The 24,488-nt window shown below is 45.5% G+C and overlaps 1 protein-coding gene across 1 annotated transcript in view; it reads left to right on the top strand.

The window, feature by feature from the left end:
• Positions 1-24,213, top strand: part of CPZ (carboxypeptidase Z) — a 188,627-nt gene extending 164,414 nt beyond the window's left edge. Inside the window, exons 10-11 of the mRNA XM_077280064.1 lie at positions 446-545; positions 23,612-24,213. Coding sequence (XP_077136179.1) covers positions 446-545; positions 23,612-23,973 — 462 coding nt within the window. The 3' untranslated portion in view covers positions 23,974-24,213. The remainder of the gene's footprint in view (positions 1-445; positions 546-23,611) is intronic.
• Positions 24,214-24,488: the final 275 nt, after the last annotated feature.

Raw genomic sequence — 24,488 nt, 5'->3', positions numbered from 1 at the left:
CAGGATTATATTGACATGTATTTTCAAAGTAAGCATACCAGCCACATCAGTTTTATTTCCTAACTAAGAAATGTTTTTACTAATGCATGCAGCTTGAAATTTACAGGGGCCTGTCATCAGATTTCACAATACAGAGTGGAAATGGCCAGCGGTCATCCAATGTGTAAGAGAAAGTCTCAACCATCTCCTGTCAGATGATATTAGAGAGGAGAAAGAACGGCCATTTTGAATTTAAAAGCCCATTACTTTTGTTCTACGATGAGATAAGCCCCCGCTACAGATATGGATGGCAGTTAGGAGGGATAGTTGATGTGTATGGTCACCATTTAAGATCCTTCGTTTCGTAATTACCATAAATTTCATTTCTTTTTTATACAGTAGGTTAATATTATATTTTCTATTGAAACCTAACAAAAGTCCCTAAAATTGATTGTATTTTTATTAGGTTCATCGTGGTATTAAAGGAGTAGTTAAGGACGAACATGGGAATCCAATAAAGAATGCACGAATTTCAGTGAGAGGAATTCGCCATGATATAACGACAGGTATTATTATACAAGTCTGAGCATTATACAATTATATTTATTTATAGACCATATTTATTATAATGAATGAGACCAAATTTTTTTTTACAACAGGACTGGAAAGATATTTTTTTTTGCTAGTCATATATTTTAAGAATTATATAGCGTCACTATAATCTGTTGTAAAACATATAAAAAAAGACAATAACAATACCAGAATTGCAGTTTTTGGTTCACCCTCCTTACACCTAAAAAAATAAAATGTGATCAAGAAGTCATATGTGCCCAAAAATGGTACAAGTAAAAAGTGCAACTAGCAAGAAATAAACCCTCAAACAATTTAGGCTAGTTTCACATTGGCGTTCGAATCCGCAGCGTTTAATCCGCATCCACAAGTGCAGGAAAAAATGCTTGGAAACTCGTGCAAAAGCGGCGTTTTTTAGACGCATGCGGAAAAGCATGCGGTTAAAAAAACGGCGCGTTTGTACGCTTTTCTATGCGTTTTTTCCTACGTTTGCGTTTTTGGTGTGCAAGGTGACAAATTTTACAGGAGAAAAATCGAGATAACCAGAAACCGCCAATGGGACTACAGAGGGCGAGTATTATGGGATCTAAACATATAGACCCTTGAACAGCTGAAATCTTCAGATTTTGCTCCTGTATGCTGTGTCAGAATGGATCTCCGCATCGAGAGCTTTTATTTCAACCTGGATTTAAGCATCAAGCTGTTTCTTGCCTGTGCGTTTGCTTGGGAGCAAGACAGAAATCGTGAAAGATGGAGAAGGAGACATCATAGGCGTTTTTGGAGACACCCAATTATCGAACTACGTGAGAGCCGTGGAGCCTATGACACGCTGTATGGCGAGCTTAATGCCAACCCGGAGAAATTCCATGAATATACAAGGATGTCGCAAGACTCGTTCCGGGATTTGCTTGCTTGTGTCCAAGGAGCCATACGGAGACAGGACACCCAGCTCCGTAGAGCGATTCCACCCGAGGAACGTCTGCTGGTTACATTAAGGTACGTTCCAAATCTAAACCAATGACAATCCAAATTTTTGGTGTTCTGACATGTATTTTTTGGGTATTTTCCTTTCCGTCTTTATCGTAACCACACCATAAATAGAATAGATTGTAATTTTTTTTTTGGTTTGTTTTTCTTACAGATTTCTGGCAACTGGAGAAAGTTTATCATCCCTCCACTTTCAATACCGGCTCGGAATATCCACCCTGTCTGGAAATGTGGCTTGAAATTGCAGAAAAATTCTGGAATGTGTGTGATTTCCCCAACTGTTTGGGAGCGGTAGATGGAAAGCACATTCGCATTATCATACCAGCCAGAACAGGATCGGAGTACATCAATTACAAAAAATATTTTTCTGTTATGCTCATGGCAATAGCCGATGCGGACTGTCGCTTCATCGCCGTGGACATTGGAGCTTTTGGCCGTGGCAACGATTCCCAGACTTTTAAGAACTCTGATATGGGCCGCCGTGTGTATGGCAAAAATTTTAATTTTCCATGGCCACAACCGCTCCCCAACACTAAAGGTCCACCGATGCCATTTGTTATGGTTGGGGATGAGGCCTTTCAGATGTGTGAAAACCTACAGAAGCCATATTCCAGTCGGGACTTGAACCACACTAGAAGGATCTTTAACTACAGACTGACCAGGGCCCAAAGAACATTAGAGTGTACCTTTGGCATTCTAGTCTCAAAATGGCGCATTCTTGCATCAGCCATTAATCTAAAAATGGAGACAGTCGACGAGGTGGTCAAAGCCTGTGTGGTTCCGCACAATTATATAATGGCAAAGGAGCAACCCAACATTGAACTGGATGAACCAGTTGCACACCCACTGCCCGATTACCAGCATCACCTGCTGCGGTCAACTGCTGAAGTTGGACACATGCGGGACCAATTTGCTGCCTTTTTTGGTTCTGATATTGGACGTGTGTCATGGCAGGACAATGTTGTGTAAATGTTCTGTTGTAATTTTATCTGTACAAGTAATTTTCTTAAATGTGAATAATATGTCTCATTAATAAACTTTATTTTTGTTTGTGTTGACCGTGTCTCCTATGTATTTCCTCTACAAACCAAGGCTGTCCTAAAACTGGCAGTATTTGGTCTGTCTTTAATATCAGTATATGTAATCCAAAACCAGGAGTGGGTGATAAAGGCAGAGGTGCTAGTTATTATGTTAATATCATAATTTAGCTAAATTTGTTCACTCCTTGTTTTGACTTACAAATAAAACACTGACCACTAGTGTTGAGCATTCCGATGCTGCAAGTATCGGGTATCGGCCGATACTTGCTGTATCGGAATTCCGATACCGGGATTCCGATACTCTTGTGGTATCGGGTATCGGGTATCGGAACAACATTAATGTTAAAATGTGTAAAATAGAGAATTAAAATAAAAAATATCGCTATACTCACCTGTCCGACGCAGCCGGGACCTCAGCGCAGGAACCGGCAGCGTTGTTTGTTTAAAATTCCCGCTTTTACATGGTTACGCGAAGTCCCGGCTTGTGATTGGTCAGGGCGGCCATGTTGCCGGGCCGCGGACCAATCACAGCAAGCCGTGACGAAAATACGTCACGGCTTGCTGTGATTGGTCCGCGTCCCGGCAACATGGCCGCCATTAACCAATCACAAGCCGTGACGTCACGGGAGGCTGGAAACGCGCTCATTTTAAAAAGGGCGCGTGTCCAGCCTCCCGTGACGTCACGGCTTGTGATTGGTTGCGTCGCGGTCAACCAATCACAAGCCGGGAGGCTGGACACGCGCCCATTTCAAAATGAGCGCGTCCAGCCTCCCGGCTTGTGATTGGTTGATCGCGGCGCAACCAATCACAAGCCGTGACGTCACGGGAGGCTGGACACGCGCCCATTTCAAAATGAGCGCGTCCAGCCTCCCGGCTTGTGATTGGTTGATCGCGGCGCAACCAATCACAAGCCGTGACGTCACGGGAGGCTGGACACGCGCCCATTTTAAAATGAGCGCGTGTCCAGCCTCCCGTGACGTCCCGGCTTGTGATTGGTCAGGGCGGCCATATTGCCGGGACGCGGACCAATCACAGCAAGCCGTGACGTAATTTCGTCACGGCTTGCTGTGATTGGTCCGCGTCCCGGCAACATGGCCGACCTGACCAATCACAAGCCGGGAATTCACGTAACCAAGTAATAGCGCGATTTTTAAACAAACAACGCTGCCGGTTCCCTCGCTGAAGTCCCGGCTGCGTCGGACAGGTGAGTATAGCGATATTTTTTATTTTAATTCTTTCTTTTACACATTTATATGGTTCCCAGGGCCTGAAGGAGAGTTTCCTCTCCTTCAGACCCTGGGAACCATCAGGAATACCGTCCGATACCTGAGTCCCATTGACTTGTATTGGTATCGGGTATCGGTATCGGATTGGATTCCGATACTGTGACGGTATCGGCCGATACTTTCCGATACCGATACTTTCAAGTATCGGACGGTATCGCTCAACACTACTGACCACATACTGCTAGTGTGACGGCAGCCATGTTGCTTTAGTGGTAAGCTTGTTGACGTCATTGCGTCCTGATTCTGTTCTGCAGTATCCATTAGACACAAACTGAAGAGACAATGACTGTCACACTAAAGAGATCTATAGTCATCAAGTCAGGTGTCAGAAATAATGAATTCATGATGCACATATAACAGCCTCATGAATTCACTATTTCTGACACCTGTGCAGGTGAGCATAGATATGCCGTGTATGACCACCATCGTCCCTTCACTTTGTGTGGAATAGATTACGTACACAGAAGAGAAAATGGAGGTTATACAAGGCAGTTCTCCACTCACCAGGTCAGGTTTCCTAACTAATCATTTTTTTGACACCTGACCTGATGCGTATAGTTCTGCATTGTATTTCTGCCATTTTCTCTTCAGACTGCTACATTAGTCACTGACTAAGCAGAAGGAAGAGATTATGGAGATAATACATTAATTAATTTTTTGGCCCACCTCATATCTATATACTAAATACACACAAAGCTGCAGTCTTTTATTTGCTAACTACTGAAGATATGATGTGGCCAAAAAATAAAGTGTGTGGCGAAGTTTATTTGGTGCATGGTGTGTGTTGCCAGCGGCGAAAGACACAGTAAACCAAACATAATTGTGCCAAAAAAAATAGTTTTTATTTTTAAACAACAAAAATATTTATTTAACTGCGCCGGCTTGGGGTAGAGTGATGTAAATGGGGGGTGTGAAGCACTGAGGGCTGGCTAACCGTGGACGACGCAGAGGTGGCAGGAGAAGGGGCAATGAAACTAGTGGGGTCTGGTAGTTCAGGGATGGGGCTTGACACACAAGAGGCTTTAGACGCACTGGAAGGGTGAGACAAACCTGACATTACAGACACACTGGGAGGTGAAGGGGGAGGAATACTTAGAGTCCGCTGTTTTTTGTTTTTTTTGTTTTTTTGGGGGGATTGCTGGGTTCTGGGAAGCCTCGGTGGGCTCATATGGCATGGCATGGTCATGGTGGGGGACCTTTCAGGGTCCGGCTGCACTGTGTCACATTCCATAGTGCTTGTAGAGCGTGCAGCCATGCCAGAGTCCATAGTGCTCATAGAGTGTGCAGCCATGCCAGAGTCCATAGTTCTCGTAGAGCGTGCAGCCATGCCAGAGTCCATAGTGCTCGTAGAGAGTGCAGCCATGCCAGAGTCCATAGTACTCGTAGAGCGTGCAGCCATGCCAGAGTCCATAGTGCTCGTAGAGCGTGCAGCCATGCCAGAGTCCATAGTGCTCATAGAGCGTGCAGCCATGCCAGAGTCCATAGCGCTCGTAGAGCAGAAGGCCATGCCAGGGTCATGCTACATCGTGGTGGTGGCGGTACAGAAGGCCATGCCAGGGTCCTGTTGCATCGTGGTGGTGGTGGTACGAAAGGCCATGCCAGGGTCCTGCTGCATCGTGGTGGTATGGAAGGCCATGCCAGGGTCCTGCTGCATCGTGGTGGTGGCGGTACGGAAGGCCATGCCAGGGTCCTGCTGCATCGTGGTGGTGGCGGTACGGAAGGCCATGCCAGGGTCCTGCTGCATCGTGGTGTCAGTGGAGGAGGTCCAAGCAGGAGCAGCGGTTGTCATGGTGGCGGTGGGCTGTCCAACAGCACTCGGCATGGTGGTGGTGCTGTACTGGTGTCCGGCACTGCTAGGAATAGAGGTGGCCATGCAGTGGTATGCAGCAGAGGTTGGCATTGAGGATAATCGTGACAGTGAAGGCACAGGTGGATATGCCGCCACTGTCTGCTGAAAATACCGACTCTGCTGCACAGCCTGCATGTAAGCAGCATTGCAGGCCTGCATGACACTCAGCTGGAGATCAGGAGTAAGGTGTTCCGACATGCCCTGCTCAATTTGGTTAAAAAAATGATGTGCTGGCCTCTGGAGGTCGGCTTTTACTTGGTCAAGGCTTTTGGTGACCTCCTGGATACGTGTATTCATGTGGCTAAGTGAAATATCCATTTGGTCACCCAAAGCCTTGAGTTCTTCATGAAAAACCGAGCTCAAGTGCAAAAACTCGGGCATGAGGGACCTGTCCGATGCCCTCTGCTGCTGCCGGGAGGAGCCCAAAAAAAAGGAGCAGTGGCAGAGGACTGGGAAAGGGGAACACCTGATGGACCAGCTTCCTGGTCTCCAGTTAGTGTGGCAGGCCCACTTGCTGCAGCGCTGCTGGATGGCTGGGACGCGTCTGTGGCTTTCTGATGAAGGACCGGTCCAGAACCTGGGCCAACAGTAGTGCTTCATGTGCTGTGAAAAAAGAAAAAAGAAAATTAATACTAAGAATTAACCAGACGCAAAATCCTGTGGAAAAGAAATATACAGATTATGGCAATACAATACAACCAAATGCAAGGGGAAAATACTTACGTTCTCTGGGCAAGGACCGGTCTTAAAAATGCCAGAACGCGATGGTATTTGTATTTTCTGATCCTTGCTCTTGAACCACTGGGAACACAGCTCTCTTGACGCAAATCCTTGTTGAAGCGGTCCTTAATCGAACGCCAACGTGTTTTCACTTTGGCCACTGTTAAAAAAAAAAGGGCAGAAAAAGGACTTTTGGCCATGCTCACACAACTGTGTGTGATGAGAGAAACTCCTGAGAGTTTCTTTCATCACACACAGTTGTGTGAGCACGGCCAAGGTCTCTGCTGCTTCACACTGCATTGCAATACTTACCAAATGCACTTCGGACCCGATTCGGGCCGTTGTCCCAGCCATCCCACATTGCTATGGCCACCTCATTCCATAGGCACCGGATCGTCACGTTGTTTGAGTGCAGTAGATCCCGGGTGTCCCACAAAGGAACTCGCTCATGGACCAGGGAGATGAGGATATCGTTGTCAATGAGGTCCTCATCCCGTTCTGGAACCTAAAACATAAATGAAGACATTAAATGTTGCATACATTAACATAAGGAAAAGAAAGAAAACAGAGGCTGAGAAATGGCATGAATAAGGAAAGTCAAGATAAAAAAAGGAGTCCAGAAGAAAAATGTAAAGAAAGTGGAAAGCAAAGAAAGGAAGATTCAAGAATAGTAAAGTGAGGTTACAGTAAACTGTTAGCCTTGTATACATACACGCTGTCGCCCTGCCACCCGACCGTGACTCCGCTGCTCCTGCCCAGTCTCAGCCGCAGTAGAAGAAGAGCTCTAAAAAAATGAAAAAACAAAATTGTCATATGTCTAGTTGTGACAGTGAATACTTACCAATCTGAGGAGGCAAGTACTCACCTCACTGACATGTTCTACTTCAGAAGGCCCAGGACGTTGCTCCTCATCAGAAGAAGAAGACATTGTGATTAGTGTTGAGCGATACCATCCGATACTTGAAAGTATCGGTATCGGAAAGTATCGGCCGATACCGGCAAAGTATCGGATCTGATCCAATACCGATACCCGATACCAATACAAGTCAATGGGACTCAAGTATCGGAAGGTATCCCTGATGGTTCCCAGGGTCTGAAGGAGAGGAAACTCTCCTTCAGGCCCTGGGATCCATATTAATGTGTAAAATAAAGAATTAAAATAAAAAATATTGATATACTCACCTCTCCGACGCAGCCTGGACCTTACCGCTGTGAACCGGCAGCCTTCTTTGCTTAAAATGAGCGCGTTCAGCACCTTCCATGACGTCACAGCTTCTGATTGGTCGCGTGCCGCTCATGTGACCGCCACGCGACCAATCAGAAGCCGTGACGTCATCCCTCAGGTCCTAAATTCCTAGAAGGGAATTTAGGACCTGAGGGATGACGTCGCAGCTTGTGATTGGTCGCGTGGCGGTCACATGAGCGGCACGCGACCAATCAGAAGCCGTGACATCATGGTAGGTGCTGAACGCGCTCATTTTAAACAAAGAAGGCTGCCGGTTACCAGCGGTGATGTCCAGGGGCCTCCGGACAGGTGAGTATATCAATATTTTTTATTTTAATTCTTTATTTTACACATTCATATGGATCCCAGGGCCTGAAGGAGAGTTTCCTCTCCTTCAGACCCTGGGAACCATACACTGGAAACTTCCGATTCCGATTCCCGATACCACAAAACTATCGGATCTCGGTATCGGAATTCCGATACCGCAAGTATCGGCCGATACCCGATACTTGCGGTATCGGAATGCTCAACACTAATTGTGATGCATGCAGAAAGAAAGAAATGGCAGAAATTAGGACATGTAGAGACAGAAAAGAGAAAATAAAGGCATTGGATAGGATATACTCACATTGTTCAGTGTCCTGTTTTCCTCCAAGGATGTAGACTGTGTCTCATCTGCTTCTGTGTCTGCTGAGTAGTGACCTGCAAATGTCCACTCCCTCCCTTTATCACCTTGTATGTGGGGGGTGGCTTATCAGTGTCTAGACATGTTTTTCTCTTGTGGAACGCATGCGTTCACGAACGCAAACAAACGCATGTGCTTGTAAACGCATGCGTTCATATAGACAGCAATGCGTTTTTTTGGCGCATTCCTTGCACAATCAACCGCATACGTTTCCAGGCAGCAAATTGACGCCTCTAAAAATTATTACATTTTGCATTTCCGCGACAAGCCGCAGATGATGTAACGACGCATGCGGCGTCAAACGCGGTAAAACGGGAACGATCGCAAACGCATGCGTCCCTAACGTTAAAGATAGGAATACACAACGCATGCGGATATTTGCGGAAGAAACGCTGCGGACACAACCGCAAATGTGAAACCGGCCTTAGTCTATGGGAAAATAAAAAGTCCATGGGTCTCAGCAAAGTACTGTAGAAAAACATAAAAAAAGTAAATTCGTTATTCTCATTATCGTATTGACCTGCAGGAAAAAAGTGGTATGTTAACTGCAGTGAACGATGATTGGTGTTTAAAAAGTAAAAAGAAAAAATCCCAAATTACATTTTGTTCATTGCACCTCCCAAAAAGTGGATTAAAGTGATCAAAGTCATATGTAAATGAAAATCGGAGCCATGAAAACTGTATCTTATCCCTTAATAAAATCAGCTCTCACAGATCTCTGTTCACAGAAAAAAATGTTAAGCTTATGATTCTCATAATATGGTGACTAGGGTTGAGCGAAACGGGTCGATCATTTTCAAAAGTCGCCGACTTTTGGCTAAGTCGGCGTCTCATGAAACCCGATCCGACCCCTGTGCTTGTCGGCCATGCGGTACGCGACTTTCGCGCCAAAGTCGCGTTTCAATGACGCGAAAAGCGCCATTTCTCAGCCAATGAAGGTGAACGCAGAGTGTGGGCAGCGTGATGACATAGATCCTGGTCCCCACCATCTTAGAGAAGGGCATTGCAGTGATTGGCTTGCTGTCTGCGGCGTCACAGGGGCTATAAAGGGGCGTTCCCGCCGACCGCCATCTTACTGCTGCTGATCTGAGCTTAGGGACAGGTTGCTGCCGCTTCGTCAGAAGCAGGGAGAGCGTTAGGCAGGGTCCACTAACCACCAAACCGCTTGTGCTGCAGCGATTTCCACTGTCCAACACCACCTTCGGTGTGCAGGAACAGTGGAAGCTATTTTTTTTTTTTTTTCCCCTCAGCGCTGTAGCTCATTGGGCTGCCCTAGAAGGCTCCGTGATAGCTGTATTGCTGTGTGTACGCCACTGTGGAAACCAACTGCTTTTTTCAAAGCACATATCCTCTTGTTCCTTCCTTTCTGCACAGCTATCTTTTTTGTTTGTCCACACTTTTTATTTAATTTGTGCATCAGTCCACTCCTATTGCTGCCTGCCATACCTGGCTTACATTACTGCAGGGAGATAGTAATTGTAGGACAGTTTTTTTTTTTTTTTGTTTTTTTTTTGTGGGAGATTAAGATTGGCATTTCTGCTACAGTGCCATCCCTGTGTGTGCCATCTCTCACTGAGTGGGCCATAGAAAGCCTATTTATTTTTTCCGTGATTTGTGTTCTAAAATCTACCTCAACACAGAAACACTACATCAATCAGTGGGAGAAAAATATTGGCCTCAGTCAGGGCTTGTGTGCCACTGCTGTGTGTGCGCTATCATTCAGTGGGCTATAGCAAGCCTATATTTTTTTTTTTTTTTTTTTTTTAATATTATTTGGTTTCAAAAGTCTCCCTGAAAAAAAAAAAAAACCTAAAAAAACAGTGGGAGAGTAATATTGCCCTTTCAGCTTGTGTGCCAGTCTTGACTCCTGGGTGTGCCACCTCTCTCCCTCTCATTCAGTGGGCCATAGAAAGCCTATTTATTTTTTTTTTTAAATATTATTGGGTTTCTAAAGTCTCCCTGAAAAAAACAAAAAATACATAAAAAAACAGTGGGAGAGTAATATTGCCCTTTCAGCTTGTGTGCCAGTCTTGACTCCTGGGTGTGCCACCTCTCTCCCTTTCATTCAGTGGGCCATAGAAAGCCTATTTTTTTTTTTTTAATATTATTTGGTTTCTAATTCTCCCTGAAAAAAAAAAAAAAACCTAAAAAAACAGTGGGAGAGTAATATTGCCCTTTCAGCTTGTGTGCCAGTCTTGACTCCTGGGTGTGCCACCTCTCTCCCTCTCATTCAGTGGGCCATAGAAAGCCTATTTATTTTTTTTTTTAAATATTATTGGGTTTCTAAAGTCTCCCTGAAAAAACAAAAAATACATAAAAAAACAGTGGGAGAGTAATATTGCCCTTTCAGCTTGTGTGCCAGTCTTGACTCCTGGGTGTGCCACCTCTCTCCCTTTCATTCAGTGGGCCATAGAAAGCCTATTTATTTTTTCCGTGATTTGTGTTCTAAATTCTACCTCAACACAAAAACACTACATCAATCAGTGGGAGAAAAATATTGGCCTCAGTAAGGGCTTGTGTGCCACTGCTGTGTGTGCTATCTCTCATTCAGTGGGCTATAGCAAGCCTATTTTTTTTTTTTTTTTTTTTTTTTTTAATATTATTTGGTTTCTAAAGTCTCCCTGAAAAAAAAAAAAAACCTAAAAAAACAGTGGGAGAGTAATATTGCCCTTTCAGCTTGTGTGCCAGTCTTGACTCCTGGGTGTGCCACCTCTCTCCCTCTCATTCAGTGGGCCATAGAAAGCCTATTTATTTTTTTTTTTAAATATTATTGGGTTTCTAAAGTCTCCCTGAAAAAAACAAAAAATACATAAAAAAACAGTGGGAGAGTAATATTGCCCTTTCAGCTTGTGTGCCAGTCTTGACTCCTGGGTGTGCCACCTCTCTCCCTCTCATTCAGTGGGCCATAGAAAGCCTATTTATTTTTTTTTTTAAATATTATTGGGTTTCTAAAGTCTCCCTGAAAAAAACAAAAAATACATAAAAAAACAGTGGGAGAGTAATATTGCCCTTTCAGCTTGTGTGCCAGTCTTGACTCCTGGGTGTGCCACCTCTCTCCCTTTCATTCAGTGGGCCATAGAAAGCCTATTTTTTTTTTTTTAATATTATTTGGTTTCTAATTCTCCCTGAAAAAAAAAAAAAAACCTAAAAAAACAGTGGGAGAGTAATATTGCCCTTTCAGCTTGTGTGCCAGTCTTGACTCCTGGGTGTGCCACCTCTCTCCCTCTCATTCAGTGGGCCATAGAAAGCCTATTTATTTTTTTTTTTAAATATTATTGGGTTTCTAAAGTCTCCCTGAAAAAACAAAAAATACATAAAAAAACAGTGGGAGAGTAATATTGCCCTTTCAGCTTGTGTGCCAGTCTTGACTCCTGGGTGTGCCACCTCTCTCCCTTTCATTCAGTGGGCCATAGAAAGCCTATTTATTTTTTCCGTGATTTGTGTTCTAAATTCTACCTCAACACAAAAACACTACATCAATCAGTGGGAGAAAAATATTGGCCTCAGTAAGGGCTTGTGTGCCACTGCTGTGTGTGCTATCTCTCATTCAGTGGGCTATAGCAAGCCTATTTTTTTTTTTTTTTTTTTTTTTTTTAATATTATTTGGTTTCTAATTCTCCCTGAAAAAAAAAAAAAAACCTAAAAAAACAGTGGGAGAGTAATATTGCCCTTTCAGCTTGTGTGCCAGTCTTGACTCCTGGGTGTGCCACCTCTCTCCCTCTCATTCAGTGGGCCATAGAAAGCCTATTTATTTTTTTTTTAAAATATTATTGGGTTTCTAAAGTCTCCCTGAAAAAACAAAAAATACATAAAAAAACAGTGGGAGAGTAATATTGCCCTTTCAGCTTGTGTGCCAGTCTTGACTCCTGGGTGTGCCACCTCTCTCCCTTTCATTCAGTGGGCCATAGAAAGCCTATTTTTTTTTTTTTTAATATTATTTGGTTTCTAATTCTCCCTGAAAAAAAAAAAAAAACCTAAAAAAACAGTGGGAGAGTAATATTGCCCTTTCAGCTTGTGTGCCAGTCTTGACTCCTGGGTGTGCCACCTCTCTCCCTTTCATTCAGTGGGCCATAGAAAGCCTTTTTTTTTTTTGGTTTTTTTAATATTATTTGGTTTCTAAAGTCTCCCTGAAAAAAACAAAAAAAACATAAAAAACAGTGGGAGAGTAATATTGCCCTTTCAGCTTGTGCGCCAGTCTTGACTCCTGGTTGTGCCACCTCTCTCTCTCTAATTGTGGGCCATAGAAAGCCTTTTTTTTTTTTTTTTTAATATTATTTGGTTTCTAAAGTCTCCCTGAGAAAAAAAAATAAATAAATTAGGTGGGAGATTAATATTGACATTAGTGCTTGAGTGACAGTCCTGCGTGTGTGTCATCTCTGTGATTTTGTGCCACAGAAAACAGAGTGTGTAACATTGTGCCTGATTTTCCTTGTGGTCTCACCAACCTGTTAAGGGATATTGAAATCATACTGAAGTTATAGCTCACCGTGTAAGTTGTTTGATAGCAACAAATAAAGTTACTTTGGTTAAGATTTTAAAACAATGAGGAAGTCTGGTGCAAGAGGTCGTCGTGGGCGTTCATTGTCAGCTGGTAATGATGGTAGTGGTAGTGGAGCATCAGGTGGTCGTGGGGATAAAAATATTCCACCTAAGTCTGGAGCTGTGGAGCCAGTTTCGTCGTCAGGCTACACAAGGCCTCGAACGCTCTCTTTTCTGGGAGTAGGAAAACCGCTTTTAAAGGCGGAGCAGCAACAGCAAGTTTTGGCTTACATTGCAGACTCAGCCTCTAGCTCTTTTGCCTCCTCTTCCGAAACTGGTAAATGTAAAAGCAGCGCGTCGCTTGTGGATGTTCACGGTCAGGGACAAGTCGCTTCCTTGTCCTCCTCAGCAAAAACTACAACAAGAGAGAAGGATGCAGCAGGCGACACAACGGGTCACTCCATGGAGCTCTTTACACATACCGTCCCTGGCTTAGAAAGTGAAACATTTAACAGGCCATGCCCATTACAAGTATATTCTGACATGGAGTGCACTGATGCACAGCCACAGCCAGAGTACTATGCTGCTCCTTTGACTCAGACCACCACATTGCCCTCTCAGGGTACAGATCCACAATCAGACCCTGATGAGACTATGTTGCCCCGCCACGAACGCTATACCACCGACCGACACAGTGACACAGACGAAGTTGCACACGAGCTCGAAGAGGAGGTAATAGATGACCCAGTTATTGACCCCGATTGGCAGCCATTGGGGGAACAGGGTGCAGGCGGCAGTAGTTCAGAAGCGGAGGTGGAGGAGGGGCCGCAGCAGGCATCAACATCGCAACAGGTTCCATCTGCCGGGCCCGTATCTGGACCAAAACGCGTGTCAAAGCCAAAACCTGTTGGAGCACAGCGTTGCCATCCGGTTAAAGCTCAGTCTGCAATCCCTGAAAAGGGATCAGAGTCTAGGAAGAGTGCAGTCTGGCATTTTTTTAAACAACATCCAACTGATCAGCGCAAAGTCATCTGTCAAAAATGTTCAACTAGCTTAAGCAGAGGTCAGAATCTGAAAAGTCTAAATACTAGTTGCATGCATAGACACTTAACCACCATGCATTCTCAAGCCTGGACTAACTACCAAACGTCCCTCAAGGTTGTAGCACCCTCGGCCAATGAAGCTAGTCAGCAACGCAACATCCCTTCCGTCACTGTAAGGCCACCATTTTCCGCACCACCGGCAGTATCTGTGCAGGTTTCTTTGCCAGCCAAAAGCAGTCAGGGTCAGGGAATCACCAGTTTTGTAGGAGGAAATATTGCATGTAGGGCACCGGCGGAAACAATACCGTCTCCAACCGTCTCTCAGTCTGCCATGTCCACCGGCACACCCGAAAGTTCCACGATCTACAGCTCTCCAGTCCAGCTCACCCTACATGAGACTCTGGTTAGAAAAAGGAAGTACTTATCCTCGCATCCGCGTACACAGGGTTTTAACGCCCACATAGCTAGACTAATCTCGTTAGAGATGATGCCCTACCGGTTAGTTGAAAGCGAAGCTTTCAAAGCCCTGATGGAGTACGCTGAACCACGATACGAGCTACCCAGTCGACACTTTTTTTCCAGAAAAGCCATCCCAGCCCTGCACCAGCATGTTAAACAGCGCATCGTCCATGCACTCAGGCAATCTGTGAGTACAAAGGTGCACCTGACTACAGATGCATGGACCAGTAGGCATGGCCAGGGACGTTATGTGTCCATCACGGCACACTGGGTGAATGTGGTGGATGCAGGGTCCACAGGCGACATCAATTTAGGGACAGTTGTGCCTAGCCCACGGTCTAGGAAACAGTTGGCTGTAGGCGTTCGCACCCCCTCCTCCTCCTCCTCGTCCTCCTGCAGAAGCTACAGCTCTTCCACAGAACGCAGTCGGCCAACCACTCCATCGGCAGATGACACTGTTGCACACCAGTTGTCCCATTATGGGCCAGCTACTGCCAAGCGTCAGCAGGCTGTATTGGCTATGAAGTGTTTGGGCGACAACAGACACACCGCGGAAGTTCTGTCCGAGTTCTTGCAACAAGAAACGCAGTCGTGGCTGGGCACAGTAGATCTTGAGGCAGGCAAGGTAGTGAGTGATAACGGAAGGAATTTCATGGCTGCCATCTCCCTTTCCCAACTGAAACACATTCCTTGCCTGGCTCACACCTTAAACCTGGTGGTGCAGTGCTTATTGAAAACTTATCCTGGGTTCTCCGACCTGCTCCTCAAAGTGCGTGCACTTTGCTCACATATCCGACGTTCGCCTGTACACGCCAGCCGTATGCAGACCTATCAGCGGTCTTTGAACCTTCCCCAGCATCGCCTAATCATAGACGTTGCAACAAGGTGGAACTCAACACTGCACATGCTTCAGAGACTGTGCGAACAGAGGCGTGCTGTTATTTATTTGTGGGAGGATACACGGGCAGGCAGTAGGATGGCAGACATGGAGTTGTCAGGTGTGCAGTGGTCGAAGATACAAGACATGTGTCAAGTCCTTCAGTGTTTTGAGGAATGCACACGGCTGGTTAGTGCAGACAACGCCGTAATAAGCATGAGCATCCCCCTAATGCGTCTGCTGATGCAAAGTTTGACGCACATAAAGGAGCAGGCGTCTGCACCAGAGGAAGAGGGAAGCCTTGATGACAGTCAGCCATTGTCTGGTCAGGGCAGTGTACAGGACGAGGTAGCGGGCGAAGAGGAGGTGGAGGACGAGGAGGATGATGGGGATGAGTATATTTTTAATGCGGAAACTTTCACGGGGGCACAGGAAATTGGTTGCGTGTCACGGCCGGGTTCTGGTTTTTTGAGGGACACAAGTGACGTAGATTTGCCTGCAACTGCCCCTCAACCAATCACAACCGGAGATTTGACAAGTGGAACTTTGGCCCACATGGCGGATTATGCCTTACGTATCCTACAAAGGGACACACGCATTACGAAAATGATGAACGATGACGATTACTGGTTGGCCTGCCTCCTTGATCCACGCTATAAAGGCAAATTGCAAAATGTTATGCCACATGAGAACTTGGAACTAATATTAGCAACCAAACAATCAACTCTTGTTGACCGTTTGCTTCAGGCATTCCCAGCACACAGCGCACGTGATCGTTCTCACACGAGCTCCAGGGGGCAGCAGACTAGGAGTGTTAGGGGTGCACACATCAGAAGTGGCGTTGGACAGAGGGGTTTTCTGACCAGGTTGTGGAGTGATTTTGCTATGACCGCAGACAGGACAGGTACTGCTGCATCAATTGAAAGTGACAGGAGACAACATTTGTCCAGTATGGTTACTAACTATTTTTCATCCCTTATCGATGTTCTCCCTCAACCGTCATTCCCATTTGATTACTGGGCCTCCAAATTAGACACCTGGCCAGAATTGGCAGAATATGCATTGCAGGAGCTTGCTTGCCCGGCAGCAAGTGTCCTATCAGAAAGAGTATTCAGTGCTGCAGGGTCAATATTAACCGAAAAAAGGACTCGTCTGGCTACCCAAAATGTTGACGATCTAACATTCATTAAAATGAACCACAACTGGATTTCAAAATCTTTTGCCCCACCTTGCCCGGCCGACACCTAGCTTTCCTATGAAAAGCTCTTGCCTGTGAATTACTTTTCTAATGTCTAATTTGCTGCTGCAGATTGTACAGCATACGACATGTTTACACCTCCCTAAATGGCCAAACTCCCCACACGGGGCCGTGGTATCGCGACTTGGCGCAAGCACCCGTGAGACTGCTGTTTGTCTGAAGAGGTGGGTGTGCTCGCTTTTGGTTGACGGCATTGCTACTGGGTCCCTCATAGTACAATGTAGTGTCTCTGGCGGTGGTGGTGCGCACCCAACGTCAGACACACCGTTGTAACATGAGTGGCCCTGGGGCGGTCCCGCCGGCCTCAAGAGAGTTCCCCCCTACCCCAGCTCAAACTGGGCTGTACTACGTGCAAAATTATGTCGCACAGCTCCACCAATCTTTAGTCTATTCGCTGACATCATTCAATGTCTGGCACTGACAATACAAATTTGTAGACATCTATGATGCAACTTAAAGTAGTCTGTGTCTGTGTCCTATATTGGCACCATTAAATAGTTACTGCCAAATTACTATGTCAGAAACACAGCAGATGAGCCCACCCCTGTACCTAAGTATGCCATCTTTTTTTTTGTTTTGGTTGTTTTGCGAGACATTAACATCTATTTATATTTTGGGAGTACTGGGACAGACACTCCTTGCACTACTCCTCCACTCAGCACCAAGCTGCCTGCCCGTGTATCCATGTAACCGCTGTAAAACTGCCATGAGCCTATTGTTTGTTATTTTAGGCCTTTGATAGCCTGTCTGCGGTCCCTACTCCTCCACTGACCACCAAGCTGCCTGCCCGTGTATCCATGTAACCGCTGTAAAACTGCCATGAGCCTATTGTTTGTTATTTTAGGCCTTTGAAGCCTTTCTGCGCTCCCTCCTTCCACTAGTCCTCCACTGACCAGACCACTGCTGCCCGTGTACCCCTGGAACCAATTTTAAAGTGCCTACAGCCAGCCCATTTTATTGTGTTAGGCCTTCGAAGCCTGTCTGCGGTCCATACTTCCACTAGTCCTCCACTGACCAGACCACTGCTGCCCGTGTACCCCTGGAACCAATTTTAAAGTGCCTACAGCCAGCCCATTTTATTGTGTTAGGCCTTCGAAGCCTGTCTGCGGTCCCTCCTTCCACTAGGCCTCCACTGACCAGACCACTGCTGCCCGTGTACCCCTGGAACCAATTTTAAAGTGCCTACAGCCAGCCCATTTTATTGTGTTAGGCCTTCGAAGCCTGTCTGCGGTCCCTCCTTCCACTAGGCCTCCACTGACCAGACCACTGCTGCCCGTGTACCCCTGGAACCAATTTTAAAGTGCCTACAGCCAGCCCATTTTATTGTGTTAGGCCTTCGAAGCCTGTCTGCGGTCCCTCCTTCCACTAGGCCTCCACTGACCAGACCACTGCTGCCCGTGTACCCCTGGAACCAATTTTAAAGTGCCTACAGCCAGCCCATTTTATTGTGTTAGGCCTTCGAAGCCTGTCTGCGGTCCCTCCTTCCACTAGGCCTCCACTGACCAGACCACTGCTGCCCGTGTACCCCTGGAACCAATTTTAAAGTGCCTACAGCCAGCCCATTTTATTGTGTTAGGCCTTCGAAGCCTGTCTGCGGTCCATACTTCCACTAGGCCTCCACTGACCAGACCACTGCTGCCCGTGTACCCCTGGAACCAATTTTAAAGTGCCTACAGCCAGCCCATTTTATTGTGTTAGGCCTTCGAAGCCTGTCTGCGGTCCCTCCTTCCACTAGGCCTCCACTGACCAGACCACTGCTGCCCGTGTACCCCTGGAACCAATTTTAAAGTGCCTACAGCCAGCCCATTTTATTGTGTTAGGCCTTCGAAGCCTGTCTGCGGTCCCTCCTTCCACTAGGCCTCCACTGACCAGACCACTGCTGCCCGTGTACCCCTGGAACCAATTTTAAAGTGCCTACAGCCAGCCCATTTTATTGTGTTAGGCCTTCGAAGCCTGTCTGCGGTCCCTCCTTCCACTAGGCCTCCACTGACCAGACCACTGCTGCCCGTGTACCCCTGGAACCAATTTTAAAGTGCCTACAGCCAGCCCATTTTATTGTGTTAGGCCTTCGAAGCCTGTCTGCGGTCCATACTTCCACTAGGCCTCCACTGACCAGACCACTGCTGCCCGTGTACCCCTGGAACCAATTTTAAAGTGCCTACAGCCAGCCCATTTTATTGTGTTAGGCCTTCGAAGCCTGTCTGCGGTCCATACTTCCACTAGGCCTCCACTGACCAGACCACTGCTGCCCGTGTACCCCTGGAACCAATTTTAAAGTGCCTACAGCCAGCCCATTTTATTGTGTTAGGCCTTCGAAGCCTGTCTGCGGTCCATACTTCCACTAGGCCTCCACTGACCAGACCACTGCTGCCCGTGTACCCCTGGAACCAATTTTAAAGTGCCTACAGCCAGCCCATTTTATTGTGTTAGGCCTTCGAAGCCTGTCTGCGGTCCATACTTCCACTAGGCCTCCACTGACCAGACCACTGCTGCCCGTGTACCCCTGGAACCAATTTTAAAGTGCCTACAGCCAGCCCATTTTATTGTGTTAGGCCTTCGAAGCCTGTCTGCGGTCCATACTTCCACTAGGCCTCCACTGACCAGACCACTGCTGCCCGTGTACCCCTGGAACCAATTTTAAAGTGCCTACAGCCAGCCCATTTTATTGTGTTAGGCCTTCGAAGCCTGTCTGCGGTCCATACTTCCACTAGTCCTCCACTGACCAGACCACTGCTGCCCGTGTACCCCTGGAACCAATTTTAAAGTGCCTACAGCCAGCCCATTTTATTGTGTTAGGCCTTCGAAGCCTGTCTGCGGTCCATACTTTAAATACTCCTCCACTCACCACCAAGCTGCCTGCCCGTGTATCCATGTAACCGCTGTAAAACTGCCATGAGCCTATTGTTTGTTATGTTAGGCCTTTGATAGCCTGTCTGCGGTCCTTACTTTAAATACTCCTCCACTCACCACCTAGCTGCCTGTGTATCCATGTAACCGATGTAAAACTGCCATGACTGCCTACTGTTTGTTATTTTAGGCCTTTGATAGCCTGTCTGCGGCCCCTACTTGCAATACTCCTCCACTGACCACAATGCTGCCTGGAGTGCCTGCCTGTGTATCCATGTAACCGATGTAAAACTGCCATGACTGCCTACTGTTTGTTATTTTAGGCCTTTGATAGCCTGTCTGCGGCCCCTACTTGCAATACTCCTCCACTGAGCACAATGCTGCCTGGAGTGCCTGCCTGTGTATCCATGTAACCGATGTAAAACTGCCATGACTGCCTACTGTTTGTTATTTTAGGCCTTTGATAGCCTGTCTGCAGCCCCTACTTGCAATACTCCTCCACTGACCACACCAATGCTGCCCGTGTACCCCTGGAACCTATTTAAAAGTTCATAGAGCCTAGTTATATATTTTATTTACTATTAATAAGGCCATGATGGACTACGCTGTACCACGCTACAAGCTAACCAGTCGACACTTCTTTTGCGAGAAAAGCCATCCCAACCCTCCACCAGCATGTAGAAGACCGCATTGTCCATGCACTCTGGCAATCTGTGAGTACAAAGGTGCACCTGACAACAGACGCATGGACCTGTAGGCATGGCCACGGAAGATTACGTGTCCATTACGGCGCAATGGGTTAATGTGGTGGATGCATGGTCCACAGGGGACAGCCTACTAAGTCTGTCTGCAGTCCCTAATTCAAATTGTCCTCCACTGTCTAAATCGGAACTTCCACCTTCTGGCTTTCGGCCTATAGTATCAGAAATTAAACTGCATTTGGCCTTCAACTTTGGTTAGGGCCTACTAACGGCTTCTGCCCCTCCCTGGTGTTGTCCTCAACTAAATAAAGCTGAGCTTCAACCTTCCGGCTCTCATTAAGTGGTTTTAAAAAAAAAAAAATTGGTGGTTAGGGCCTACTAACGGCTTCTGCCCCTCCCTGGTGTTGTCCTCAACTAAATAAAGCTGAGCTTCAACCTTCCGGCTCTCATTATGTGGTTTAAAAAAAAAAAATGGTGGTTAGGGCCTACTAACGGCTTCTGCCCCTCCCTGGTGTTGTCCTCAACTAAATAAAGCTGAGCTTCAACCTTCCGGCTCTCATTAAGTGGTTTTAAAAAAAAAATGGTGGTTAGGGCCTACTAACGGCTTCTGCCCCTCCCTGGTGTTGTCCTCAACTAAATAAAGCTGAGCTTCAACCTTCCGGCTCTCATTAAGTGGTTTTTAAAAAAAAATGGTGGTTAGGGCCTACTAACGGCTTCTGCCCCTCCCTGGTGTTGTCCTCAACTAAATAAAGCTGAGCTTCAACCTTCCGGCTCTCATTAAGTGGTTTTAAAAAAAAAAAAAATGGTGGTTAGGGCCTACTAACGGCTTCTGCCCCTCCCTGGTGTTGTCCTCAACTAAATAAAGCTGAGCTTCAACCTTCCGGCTCTCATTATGTGGTTTTAAAAAAAAAAATGGTGGTTAGGGCCTACTAACGGCTTCTGCCCCTCCCTGGTGTTGTCCTCAACTAAATAAAGCTGAGCTTCAACCTTCCGGCTCTCATTAAGTGGTTTTTAAAAAAAAATGGTGGTTAGGGCCTACTAACGGCTTCTGCCCCTCCCTGGTGTTGTCCTCAACTAAATAAAGCTGAGCTTCAACCTTCCGGCTCTCATTAAGTGGTTTTAAAAAAAAAAAAATTGGTGGTTAGGGCCTACTAACGGCTTCTGCCCCTCCCTGGTGTTGTCCTCAACTAAATAAAGCTGAGCTTCAACCTTCCGGCTCTCATTATGTGGTTTAAAAAAAAAAAATGGTGGTTAGGGCCTACTAACGGCTTCTGCCCCTCCCTGGTGTTGTCCTCAACTAAATAAAGCTGAGCTTCAACCTTCCGGCTCTCATTAAGTGGTTTTAAAAAAAAAATGGTGGTTAGGGCCTACTAACGGCTTCTGCCCCTCCCTGGTGTTGTCCTCAACTAAATAAAGCTGAGCTTCAACCTTCCGGCTCTCATTATGTGGTTTTAAAAAAAAAAAAAATGGTGGTTAGGGCCTACTAACGGCTTCTGCCCCTCCCTGGTGTTGTCCTCAACTAAATAAAGCTGAGCTTCAACCTTCCGGCTCTCATTAAGTGGTTTTAAAAAAAAAATGGTGGTTAGGGCCTACTAACGGCTTCTGCCCCTCCCTGGTGTTGTCCTCAACTAAATAAAGCTGAGCTTCAACCTTCCGGCTCTCATTATGTGGTTTTAAAAAAAAAATGGTGGTTAGGGCCTACTAACGGCTTCTGCCCCTCCCTGGTGTTGTCCTCAACTAAATAAAGCTGAGCTTCAACCTTCCGGCTCTCATTAAGTGGTTTTAAAAAAAAAAAAAATGGTGGTTAGGGCCTACTAACGGCTTCTGCCCCTCCCTGGTGTTGCCCTCAACTAAATAAAGCTGAGCTTCAACCTTCTGCTCCAAATTACCATTTTAAAAAATGCAATAGGCTTTTCCGGCCTACTAAAGGTGTCTGCCCCTCCCTGGTGTTGTCCTCAACTGAACAAAGCTGAGCTTCCACATTCTGGCTTTCGCCCTATACTATCAGATATTAAACTGCATTTGGCCTACTAGTGTGGTTAGGCCCTTGAAACAGTGTCTGCTGCTCTTGGGTTTGCTACTCCACTGAACAAAGCAATGCCGCCTGTTTAGTCCTGTTACCAATTTTGAACTGCATGTAGCCTACTTTATTCTTTGGCCCTATATCTGTTTCCTCCTCATCCTGCCCATTGCCCAGCCACTGCTAAATGAGTCTGCTGGTACATTGACCTAGACCACTACATTCCCCTTGTACTCTACACAGCCAGAATCTGACCCTGCTGAAAGTAAGGTTCCCCTTCCCGCATGTTATACCACCTTACACAGGGACAAAGAGGAAGGTGCAGATGAAAGTGCAGGTTCCTTCATCAGGTGGGGGGGCATACTCGTTGGCGACGTCACTGGCACAGGGCCCCTCAGAGTACGCAAAAGTGTCGCTGCTGGTGGGAGGCGCCCCCGCCATGCAAACACACCGCCGTACTTTGAGGGGCCCTGTGCCAGTGGCAATGCGAACGAGTGGGCCCCCCCTGCTTGCTCAGGATCACAGCACTTGCAACTTTTAAATACTTACCTTTCCCTGCAACACCGCCGTGACGTAGTCCGCATTTCCTGGGCCCACGAAAAACTTGAGCCAGCCCTACTCCCCCCACAACTTTCCCCCAATTCCTTATGCCCAACTATTATTATACAGTTAATTAAGATTGGCAAGCTTCAGAAACAAGAATGGATGTTTTTGGCATTAAAATGGGCACTGTAGGTGTTTTCCTGGCCTCCACTCACTGCCGACTATGCTTCCCCATTGACTTGCATTGGGTTTCGTGTTTCGGTCGATCCCCGACTTTTAGCGATAATCGGCCGACTGCACTCGACTCGACTCTGGACAAAATCGGGTTTCCCAAAACCCTACTCGATCTTAAAAAAATGAAAGTCGCTCAACCCTAATGGTGACACAAAAATAAAAGATTTTTTTTCAAACAGTATTTATTGTATAAAAAGTAATAAGAAAGAAATAATACTATTATTCTCCACTCTCCCCAGAATTGTGTAGCAAATCAGGCTCCTGGAATATGACATTGAAAAAAAAATGTGTGGACTTAATTGCCAAGTTAGGTTTGGTCTTTAAGGGGTTAAGTTGTTAATTTGAAAGTGTTTTTAATATATTTTGTTGAACATTGCTATTTTACACTTAATATAATATTTAGGTGGGCAGGAAATCAAATTTCTTTGTAAAATCCACATGATTTGGCAAATTCAAATTTTGTCAGATACGTTTATGTGTAGTTAGAAAGTCTTAAAAAATGTTTAGTCTATTAGAAATAAATTGGAATAAGAAGTAAATATAAATAATAAGAAAACTTTGAAAAATGTGAAAACTGTTATAAGATTTTTCTGTTACCGAAACCTCTGTTTGTCCTCCCTGTTGTTTTTGCAAATTATCCTAATTTATCTTCATATGTGCATTTTGTATGAGCTATGAATTTTCTCTCCTACCACTGTTATCTGACCTCCTCTGGGAAAGCTTTCCTAGATGCTGTTTCATCATTTATTCATAATAATAACTATTGATTATATTCTCTTAGCCAACAAAATTTTCTTTGTTTTATAAAGCTGAAAATGGAGATTACTGGCGACTCTTGATTCCAGGTGTCTACGTGGTCTCTGCAGAAGCCTTTGGCTACTCTAAGGTCTCCAAGAAGATTACTCTTCCACCTAGTATGACCAAGCCTGGACGAGTTGACTTTGTTTTGAACCGCGTTGAGATCAAAACTCGCAAATATGATAAACTTATTCCCGAAGATATCTATGAACGATATGACCCACTCGATTCTTATGATCCTCATACACAACAGGGTCAACGAGGACAAGGTGAAGGAGATGAACAGTCTCAAGATGGAGAAAAGCCTTGGTGGTGGTCATATTTTAGCATGTTGGGCCATAACAGGCCATCATGGCTACTTAAAAACAACTAACTATTAATTTCTGAATTTTAAAAGGCAACAATTTCACTATTTTATTTTTTATATGTATTTTGTGTTGGTAGTCACAATTTAACCTACCTTATTTGCTTTAGTGATTGTTCATATGGCCGTTACATTTTTTTATGCCCATGTTCATTTTTTCTGTATAAAATTTATATATTTTTATGACATTGATGCAGTGTACAAATAAGTCACAACATGTAGAAATAAACTCAATTTGATGTTGCTGAACTGATTCATAGTTAACTGAGTTGAGGCTTCATCAGCAGAAGATTGAAAAAAATCTAATACTAGCATTTTTATTCCGAGCAAATCTATTTGGGATAAAAGGCATCTGCAACAATTATCTTCTGCAATATATCAAGAAAATATGGGACTGAGCGGCTGGAAAATGCTCCTGCCAGAAGTTAACTTTCTTACTAAATCCTGTTTTACTGAGGGCTTTGCTTCCCACAGTTTGTTTGGTATTTTTATACTCCTGGAAAAAAATCTGAAAACTATGAGTC

Source organism: Ranitomeya variabilis, chromosome 1, assembly GCF_051348905.1.
Source record: "Ranitomeya variabilis isolate aRanVar5 chromosome 1, aRanVar5.hap1, whole genome shotgun sequence".
NCBI classification, from domain to species: Eukaryota; Metazoa; Chordata; class Amphibia; order Anura; family Dendrobatidae; genus Ranitomeya; species Ranitomeya variabilis.
Note: the sequence above shows the minus strand (reverse complement) of the source record. Positions and strands in the feature narration are given on the sequence as shown.